The sequence below is a fragment of the Gopherus evgoodei genome, chromosome 1 (assembly GCF_007399415.2).
Source record: "Gopherus evgoodei ecotype Sinaloan lineage chromosome 1, rGopEvg1_v1.p, whole genome shotgun sequence".
NCBI lineage: Eukaryota > Metazoa > Chordata > Testudines > Testudinidae > Gopherus > Gopherus evgoodei.
The window spans coordinates 64,329,467-64,340,422 of record NC_044322.1 but is presented as its reverse complement, the minus strand read 5'-3'; the positions used below and the strand labels follow the sequence as shown (position 1 = coordinate 64,340,422).

The 10,956-nt window shown below is 37.6% G+C and overlaps 1 protein-coding gene across 7 annotated transcripts in view; it reads right to left on the bottom strand.

Annotated features, from left to right (window-relative positions):
* Window positions 1-4,383: 4,383 nt before the first annotated feature.
* The window catches only part of PCDH17 (protocadherin 17), a 112,733-nt gene continuing 106,160 nt past the window's right edge, over window positions 4,384-10,956 (bottom strand). For 5 of the 7 annotated variants that reach the window (XM_030566105.1, XM_030566125.1, XM_030566134.1 and 2 more), the window contains one exon: window positions 4,384-9,011. In XM_030566105.1, coding sequence (XP_030421965.1) covers window positions 8,329-9,011 — 683 coding nt within the window. In that variant the 3' untranslated portion in view covers window positions 4,384-8,328. The remainder of the gene's footprint in view (window positions 9,012-10,956) is intronic. The other 2 variants (XM_030566157.1, XM_030566149.1) reach the window with 2 other exon arrangements.

The following is a 10,956-nucleotide window of genomic DNA, read 5'->3' as shown; positions in this document are numbered from 1 at the left end:
AGATGAGGTCACTCTTAGGTCAGTGTCTTGCTAGCATGATTGTGATTTCGTCAGTTCTTCTCCCTTTACATAGATTTGTTGATTTGCTTAAAATGATGTTGTTGCTGATAGGACAATGATGATGTGCTGGAGGATTCTAGGTAAAATGTACACAAACCTGTAATGACAAGAAGTCACAGAAGCAGGGTGACACAGAAACAGAATGACATGGAAATAGTATAAACAGAAAAAGTTGTGTAAATTTAAGCTTATGCATGCATATTGTATGGGTCACATAAACAAATGCATAATATGCTAAACATTGATTGGAAAAAGGTTAATTAATATGTAAAGTGGAAATGAATAAAAACATCCAAGTGAATAAGGCCCAAATCAGAGAAAATCTGGACCACAAACTGAAGGAATGGGTCTGAAGGATCAGAAGCAATGATGATCATCATGACATACAGGAGAACTTCCCTGTGCCTGGGAATGTGGTAACTGGTGCCCTGTACTAATTCCATCTTATGTTTATCATCTGTAATAAACTTATGTTCAAACACTATAAGAGACAACACTTCTGTCTGATATTGTATAAATAAAGGCAAAAATTGATTAAGCCTAAATTGGGTGGACTTGTGACTCAGTTTCCCACCTTACACTCCCAACAGTCCCTATGGTAAATATTAATTTAAGTCATTTTAAACTCAAATAAGACTTCAGAGATATTGTAATTTATCACTGTGTCAGTATTCATTATATAGCTATGAACTATAATACATTAAATATATATTAAAGACATATATTAAACATGCACACCAAATAGTTTGACTATTTCCACGTTTTTTAATAGAAAACACTCAAAAGTTATAATCAAGGTTATGGATGAACTATATACATAGTTTCTTGTTAAAGCAATATTTCTATTAGAGCTGTCTTATCAACTAAGACAAGAGCACAATCCTGCTTTTGTTCTGTATCAGGAGCTCCTATCAGACCCCGTAGCAGTTTTCAGTAACAAAGAATGTAGGATTTGGCTGTAAAAGGGCAAAAAAAAGTGTTTGAAATTGGTGAAGTGCTATTTTTTTTTTATAATCTAGGATCTTAAAACATTTTAAAATGTATTGAGACCTTTTCTACCCAAGGATCACTGTGAATGTTTATTGTTTATATAGTGCCAACAGTGTGTTAGGCTCCTAAATATGGACAAGGGTTCTCTGCCCCCAAAAGCTTACTCCCAGAATAAATTTATAATGGATATGACCATAAATCTTCTATTTTATGAAATAAAAGTATTTTAAGTGTATCCTTTGTTTTACATTTTTAAGTAAAATTTTATTATAAAGAGAAACATTATGGGGCTGCTAAAGAGCAGCTGGAGAGCAAATGAGTATGTGATGTAGAAGTTATCTTCTGTGAAACTGTTTCCTTATACTATATGAATATTAAATGAAAACTTACACTGAAAACCATTGTTACAAATAATAGTGGCTACTTGCAACTCTGCTGAGGACCCTAGTAGAAGGAGTGGGTAAAAGGCCTTTTTACATGAGGCTAAAGGGGTGATGTTTTCTTTTGGATGCAGATCTCAGCCTGGTTGGATCAGCAGATCCATGTCTTTGTCACCTTCAGACAGGACTGCTGCAAAGAATTCTACACGTGACTATTTCTTAAGACCACTTAGGGTTTGTCTACATGGTTCATTAGTCCACAAAAGAGGGTTATAAATTCTAGTGTGTTAGCACATCATGCACTAACTTGCCCCTGTGTACCCTGCTGATGTGCAATAAAAGTTCCCTAGTGTGCTAATGTAGTTCCATTTCAAACAGGATTACATTAATGTGCACTATGGGTGCGTTCCACTTGGGTCCATGTAGGCCAGTTAGTACGTAACATACTAGTGCATCCTAGAAGTTACACCCTTTTGGTGCAGACTAATGCAACATGTAGATAAGCCTTTAGAAACTGCAGCTAGCACAGAATGTGACAGGATTCGTTAAGGAATGTTTCTTCTTGAAAGCATGTTAAAAACATGATTCATCTGCACTGGCTTCTAATTCATTTCCACGTGCAAATTATGCTGCTGGTTTTAACCTAGAAAGCTTGGATAAGTCAGAGATTGCCTCTCTCCTTGTGATACAGTGGCAGCAGATTCCAGAGGGGTAGCCGTGTTAGTCTGTATCAGTAAAAACAACGAGGAGTCCTTATGGCACCTTAGAGACTAACACATTTATTTGGCCATAAGCTTTTGTGGGATATAACCCACTTCATCAGATGCATCAGTAACAACAGAGGCACTTTAGCTGATAATCTCCGTGTTAAATAGTGAGGGTCCTTGACTGCTCCCTTTCTCCACAGGTTAGCAAGAGCCCAAATTTGTTGACTACCAGGCAGTGCTGTAAGATCTACCTGTGGTTCGTGTCCTTATCAGGGAAAATAGAAAAGTCTTTGTGGACATATTACATTTCTGTGTGAATAAAAAAAACACCCAATCATATCTGCTCTAAAATACCTGTAGAAAAGAGGCATGCCTATAAGCATGTTTTAAAACAGACTCCACAGATTGATTCCAGCATCTATTAAGAAAGAAAGCTAATATTGTCTCCTAACCATTAAGGGAAACATTTCTCTTAATCTTGAATTTAACATATAGTGAGCGGAGTCATGTTAGTAAACAGAAGCAATGAACAAAGGGCAATATTGTGCTCCCTATGTATCCCTCTGACACCACAAGCATCCTGGAAAATGTGACTCAAAAGGCTTAAAGATAGCTCATTAACTTCCTGATCCATTTCTGTGTGCACTACTGATACTAAACTGACCTTTTACAAGTCAGGTTACACATGTACTGCATAGCGCCATCTACCCATTACTGTTAGTGAAATTCTGCCTGTAGGGACATATAACTAAGTGAAAAAATATACTTTCAGCTGCTTTCTTGTCTCAGACATATAACGGTTGAGAACTGGATATTTGTCCCTTGAGTGAACACCCAGAAGCAGCTATATGTGGTTGGCCTAGTGGGGATCTAACAATCTTTATGCAACAGACTGGAAACTTTCCAAATGAGAAATCAATGACACTGTATTCTGGGGTAATGGGAAGCTAGGATGGTTTATTTCTCTTTGTTCTACATACAGTGTGTTCCCAGCCAAGCTCTGAATTACACAGAGTTCGTGACAGCAAGACAGCAAACATCCCCATGTCAAACAAGGACTTCAGGAGCATAAGGTACATTCTGGCAGGATTCTGCATAGACAGGGCTTGCTGGATTTTGGAATGCAGCCTGTGGGAAGACAAACATATGCTGCAGAAAGCAGAGAAGAAAACGATAGGGGTTTTCTGTGTCCAGAGTAGTCAGTCAATTAGATGCAGGATGGTTTTGTTTCTGCATAATAGAGTTATAGAAGATATGGAATGAGTGAATAGCCATCTTGCCTGTAGGACTGTAAAGATCAGCCTCTGGTAATACAGAACCGAAAAGGACAAAAGACTATGCTAAAATAATCATGAGCTAGAAGTTGGGTATTTACAAATATCTCCCTAATACCTGCAGTATCCTGAATGATCTAAATATGGCTCTGTCAAAAGCAAACACTATTCTCTTGTTGGTTGAAAATTCGTGGAAGAAGCTCCCCCAGAGCTCCACATATATCAACCTGGGGTAATGGTTATGCCACATGGGTAACCACAGAAGACATCAAATTAGAGCACTTAAAAAAAGCCCTTTGGCATATCATGTGGTGAATTCATCTTGATGCAAAAACTGAATAAGTTACAGGCTAGTTAGGATCATATATTTTGTCAACAACTCAAGCAGCCAGATTTAATACTTATTAACATTTTCCCCCCATTGCTTGTCATGTTGCTTACAGCAGAATATGAATAGAGATTATTTACCTCTGTTACCAAGGACATCAAGAAAGATTAACCCCCCCACACCTCTCCAAACTCTACATCTTTTGGATTATTTTCCACATGTACACTTGAGCAGTGATTAGCTCTTTCTTGCAAGGCTGACAGCCTTTGAGAACTGAAACCCTCATTTATAATACTTCTGGTGAGTTCACTTCAGTATAGTAAACCAATATAGTAAAGTCCTATTACTGAAGCTCTATACTGTTGTAATAATAGCCTGTAGGGCTTCATCACATCAGCTGCTTAAAAGATAACCCTACTCAGCTTGATGAAAGGTCTTCACCACTTTCCTGTTGAGAGAAAACGGTTACACATTTCTAATAAATGAAGCAGGAACTGTCATTTTTTTGGCAAACTGTTAACAAGTTGTAACAGCCGCATTGCCACAAGTTGCTTTTCCAAAGTAATTACCATCAGGCTCCCAGTGGTATGCAGTGTTTAACACATTTCTTTTCTGTTAATGAATGCAAGAGCAGGCAACACCACTATTAGTAATTGCTTTTTATTCGTAGTCCTCATTTTCCAGATAGGTCACATTAAACACAGCCATTAAACAATAGCGGTTGAGATAATCCATACAATGTATGCTGCTTTTGTTTGGTTTTTTTTAGTGTTGTTCACTAGTCACTTGGTGCAGCTCTTAGCCATATGGGGAGACAAAGGTTGATAAATGTGAACTGCCAACCTGTGGAATAATGGGACCAGAGAAGTCAAGACCTTAATCAGGTTTCATTCAATTACACTTCAAATCAACAAATCTTGATAGCCAAAACTCCCATTGGAATTAATGCACTGATAAATGCTGCCTGATGTCAAAAGAATGTAATTAGACAATAATGAGTGGGCGTATAATATGCCAGACTTCAGACTACATGTTGACCTCAGCATTTCTACTCCATTAGGCAACAAACAGCTGGAAAGCCAGTTTGAATAAAGCATTGAGCTTCATCACTAGCATCTGCATGCCTTTTTATGGTCATATTTCTAAATGGACAATCTCCTGTGTGCACTAATGGCAAATCACATTTCAAGAGAAGTTCTCTTCTGCTGGACAGGCCTAGAAAAAAGTAAATTTTCAAACTGATTTTGAATTCAGTTGTTTATGATTTGGTTGGTCAATATTTTCTGAAATCACAGGAAATGTTACTCTGTTATTTGCTTAGGTTAATATACAAGTGGCATAGACATCCATTCCTCTTCACTCATATTTCATTCATCTTTATTAGTTGTTTAATGGATTTCCCCTTGTAACAATAATTATTTTTACAACTGTTTGGTGGAAGTTTTCATTTAGTATTAAAAGTCACTTTTAAAATCTGCCTTATGCATGCAAAAAATGCAAAAAATAATCCCTGGGTTTTAGTTTTAATTGCTGGGTTGTTTCCAGTTGTTTGCAGGGAGGCTGAGGGATAGACAGTTATATTTTACTTCTCCCATGTGTGGTATTTCCTTCACTTAATCACAAAGATGCTAACTTAACCCTCAAAACCTCCCCCCACATAAACTTTATCAGTTGATCATGATGTATCAACAGCAGTGGCAGGTGACTCCTAAATTATGAAGCAGATATCATATTACGGAATACCCTCATTGGAAGCAATATGCCAGAGTTCTGCAACACAAGGCAGTTGCTAGACAAATTAAATAAAAGCAAGATTTGCTAAACTCAGCTATAAAGCTGTGAGTCATGAATTCCAAATTACCTCAGACTGGTAAATAAATAATCACTACTAAATACAGATAATGTGTTAAACAGCTCAAGCTAGTAAATAACTAGTGACAGAGAGCCTTAAGGTAAATTTCTTTTACACTGGCACGGCCCTTTCTCAGAATGTTGTGTTTTTATGTCTTCAGACACATACAATGAATTGTACTATTGGTTTCTGAGTTTTAAAATTGTTTACAAAATACAGAAGCCTCCGTCACTTGACTACATTTACATACTGACTTAGCTTTAGCTGAATAATAGATCTCATTAGCTAAACTAAAAGGTTCGTGCCCATGAACTTAAGTGATGGGCACCATGGAAATAAGGATAAAAAACAGACAAAATAAAAAGGGATTCTCTCTGGAATTTTAGCTATCAAGCAAAATCAACTTTGAATCTCCTGGCAAAATAATACTGTAGAACACAGATAACAACACATTTTAGATACACAAATTGTCCAAAATATGGAGAGTAGCTTGAAAAACATGTACAATATCCTTTGACTACATATGATAGTAGTCTTTCAGTACAATGGAAGTTGAGAGCAAACTTTTGGAATGGCTGGTTTTCAAGAACCAAAGACAATTCATTGTAGGACTGACTAGATGAGAACACCTTTTTCACGGAATACACAACATCACAGGCAGGTGTTGGTCAGCTTTGTTTCTTGAACTGATTAATATTATTTAAGTATGGCCTTGTGGGATCTGAAATGGCCAACCTGAATTAAATTCACTCTTTTAAATACATGTAAAGATATGACAGTTTAAATTTAGTGTAATCCAGATCCACAGTTTTCTGTAACTATGTTTCATGGTGCTATGTCATAGAGAGTATTTAAAATACCCAAAGGAAAATGTTAGTCTAAACTTTTCCTCTGCTGCTTCTTGTGCTTGTGCTAGTTTCATTTTAAGTAATTATTTAAATGTGTATTTTTTTCAACTTTCATCTAGAAGCAATTTTGAAGTTTGCCAAACACTGTTAAAAAGGGTTGAAATTAAATACAGGAATGAGGGTGTGTGTGGGAGAGAGAGAGAGATTCTCTTGCAAATTATTCCAACAAGATGATAACAAAGCAATTTAAAATAATAGTTAAAAAAACAAATAAAAAATAAGCAGCCCACACCCTGAACCTTTGTAAACCATAGCACTTTCCAAGAAACCAGAAAAAACAGTGTTTGTACCACACAGGCTCTGACACATTTTTATACTCTATGAACTTAACAGTAGCATAAAACGTTAAATATTAGGATCTGTTGTGATTTCAACCAAGAATGTGTTACTTAAACAGACTATCTGCATATGTGCTTGGAAAAAAACAAGGAGGTTTCAGGTGTTGGTTCAAGTGTAATTTTTGTTATTAAACATGGGTTTGCAATAGAAGGACTTGCACATAACCATGACTGATAGTTGTATTTGTAGGCCGTTCAGTTAGCTCCATCAGCTCACTCAAACACATTCTGAACAGATTATGTACTGAAGTACTTTGTAGACCATACATTAAACAAGAGACTTTGCTCTGAGGCACTGCTTCCCACACTCCATGGGGAAAAGGAAGCAGGAGAAAACAAAACTCATAGAGTTCGACAGCTACTGAGGCAACACTTGCCATTTACAATATAAGCCCAAATATTTTTGCAACACAACTATATATTAATTTAATAAAATACACAATATAGCTCTTATACACTCAACAATTTGGCTCATATGCACTGAATCTGCAATAAATCAATAAAAATATGTCATTTGATGTAAACACATTGAATCTTCTTACATTTGCACATTTAAATGGTCATGTAATTTGTGTAGATGTCTAAGACATTTTCACTTTCCTGAGCTATTTTAGTGTCCACAAATTAATAAAAAAGTGTTAATAATGTTATTTTGTTTCATGTATTACCGTTCAAAGGTAACAATTTTTGCGAACTCATATTATACCTCAGGTTTGTTTCTAACTTAGTGCTAACTATTTATATTTTTGTCGGACACTAAAATGCTAAATAGGCATTAAAACCTTTTTTTTTCTTTTTATCAAGTGAATTAGCTTATGTGTGTGCAGGACAAAATGGACTATAACATTTTACATTTAACTTTAATATGATATGAGTTGTGTTACTAACGACTAGGATATGTTTTGTTGAATAATGATCTGGAATGATTTTTGTTTGTGTTTTTGTTTCATTTTTTTGTGGCAGATAACTTTATACAGAAATGTTTACCACAAATGAATGTTAATGTTTGGTGTAGCTTGGACTACTACAAAATCTTTTTTAGGACTTTCAGTAGAAGTCTGTGGTGACTGCTGGAAATCCACCACAGATCAGAATGATTCAACCCTGCTTTTCATGGGGTTTATAGGTAAACAGTAAAGTCAGCATCAACTATTGAGGACAGTCTTAAAATATCAGACATAGTTCTAGTCCTCATTTCTCATACCTTCCTATCAGATTGTCAAAATGGCACTGTCTTTCCTTCTTTCTCTTGGTTCTTAATGTACTTCACACTGTCCTAATGAAAGTTTGGTCAAAATGAAACAGTATTTTATGTGAAAAAGAAAGAGCAGTGAAAAGAACATACTTGTGGGCACTTCAGACGTTCACTAAAAGCCTTAAAGCAGCATTGGTCTTCCTTCATCCCTGTAAAATTGTTATAACCAGGGGCGATCTTTTATTTTTCTCCAAATAAGCAGAAGAGGCAAGTAAGTGCCAGCCTACACTTTTTTTTCACTTCCTCACAGCTACAGGGTCATTTCCACGACAGTCCTGTAAAAGCTTGTCAATTTCTCTCACAACTTCCTCTGCGTCCACTGACTCTCTCCCTAGATCCCGATTTGAGTGGTCTAACTGCTCCAGAACAGAGTCCATCTCACTTGAGTCTCGGCTCACTCGGGAATGTACATCTGCAAAGACCCTAGCCATCTGATCTGATGCAATGAATGGAATGTCTCTTGACTGTTTACTAGGTGATAGATACTGACTGTCAGTTGACAAGTACTGGCTGCTTGGTTCAGCCAAGGCTCCTGATTTCACTTCACAACCATCCAGTGGTCCTTTTGTTGAGGTGCAAGGCTCAATGCATGTCTTGGTTGGGCTGCTCGATGCTGAGGGAACCTCCTGAAGAAGAGGACTCAGGGCACGTTTGGCTTTTAAATAAGGTTTAACATTGGCAATGAGAATAGTGTGCTCTCGCTTGTCTTTCCCAAATGTACAAAAAGTCTTTTTCCCGGTGGGATTCACAGTTTCGTAAGTCTCAGTCTCAACGTTAGCTTCAACTGTGGGTACAAAGAGATTTGTGCGATAATCTGCATTTTCAGCCTGATTGGTTGTAGGGAACTGTGGCATCCAACACCTGTCAGAATGACCGAGTACTCTGCATTCATCTGTGCAATTAACACACTCTTCTTGTTCTGTAAAGCAAATGAGAAAAACAATAACTCACGTTATTAGGGTTTCCTTTAAACTAATACAGAGGCTACGATCAGCTCTCAGTTTGGCTTGTCTGACCTCTGATTTCTTAATTATGGAAAAAAAGGAATAATTAAAACATTTCAGGAGGACTGCATAAACTAACTGGTTGAGACAATATATTTACTTAACTCTATTTCTCTCACTATTAAAGCATTCACATAACCCAAAGGAAATAAAAAGGGGTCATTAGAGAATCATTCTCAGTAGAATTGAGCTTCATCTGTAAACTAATCTGCTGTAGAAATCTTTCAGTCTTTGTTCTGTAGAACTCATCCTAGAAAAAATAGTGAACAGTACTTAAGGAACTCAAAAGGCATTATCAGGATTAATTTTTCAAATCAAATAACTGAACAATGACTGGCTCTCTGGAAGTACAAACACTTCATAGAAATCAGCTAGCTGAGTTTTCATTTTTGTCACCTCCATTTTATTTGTAATTTCTATGCTGGGTGACAGTCATGAAATAAAAAGATTTTCTTAAAAAGCCAGCTCTTCCTGATGAGAATAGAGAACTGGAATTTTCCATCTGTATGGTTCAGTATAAGCTTGTCAAAAATGCATACTGCTATTTTATTAGACATGAGAATGGATCATGTAATCAGTTTCCTCCTTTTTTGTTTTGGTGAATGCAGGTGAAAATGGATTTGTTCAATACATACAATTTGGAAGAATGATAAGCCTTGACACACTATTTGAATTGATAATGCTTTTCAGTTAGGATTTTTATATTTCTATTTTATCAAAGAGATAATGGAATATAGCTAAATAAAGCATTTTTGTTCACTGCATTTTTAAAGACTAAATGTGGAAATTTCTGGTCCTACAATTCAATTCAAAGGCATACATAAGAACTTTGAGCTAGATTAATGGAGGGACTAACGGTTACCACACCTAACTTTTAGGCACCTTACTGCTCAGAGGAATCCACAGCCTCAAGTTAGGCACCTAGGCTTCCTGTACAGTGCATAGGTAAAAGAGAAATAGGTGCTGATTGTGGTCCCCTTATATCTTTCAGCCCACTGGTTAGAGCACTTAACCAGGATGTGAGAGACCCACATTCAGTTTTCCCCACTGCCTGATGCAAATAAGGAACTTGGGCCTTCCCCATCTCAGGAGATTACTTTAACCATTGGGCTATGACTTATTCTGGGGCAGGTTTCCTTCAGTCTCACCTGTTGAATGACTCTATAGTCCAGTGGTTACGGCACTCACCTAGGAGATAGGAGACCGATCCCTGTTCTCAAATGCCTAGTTAATTAAACCAAGCAGCACAGATCCAACAGGACAGACTGAGAGAAGCCTACCTCAGACTACACCCTAACGCAATGGCTAGGGCACTCTATTGGGAGATGGAAGAACTATGTTGAGATTCCTTCTCCATACAATGCAGAATGAAGAATTGAATTGGATCTACCACATCCCAGCTGAGTGTTCTAACCAGTGGGCTAAAAGTTAAGGGGCACCACCAGCAGCTGTTTTGTGTGGATTTAGGTGTTCTCTGAGAATGCCTACTGGATTGTATTCCACAGGCAGGATAAGCAGGGGAACACGTAGTCTGAGCATTCTGCTGGGGCTTCGGCATGAAACAGGTGTCTAGAATGGGACAGCTGTGTGCATGCTCCCTGGCAGAAATGTAGGTGCCCTAGGGGACTGTAATGATGGAAATTCAGGCACCTACAGAGGTGGGCGGCAGGTGAGCAGTGGTTTTGAGTATCTCAATGGTAACGAAATGTCAGACTTAGACCCTAAATCAGGCTCCCAAGCTGCGGCCCGCATGCAGTCCAAAATTGGCACACAGCTACAGGCCACGTGTGTGCTAAACGCCACTGGACCCACACGGTGAGATCTGGGGCCTTTGCTCTGCTCCTGGCCTCACTCTGTGGA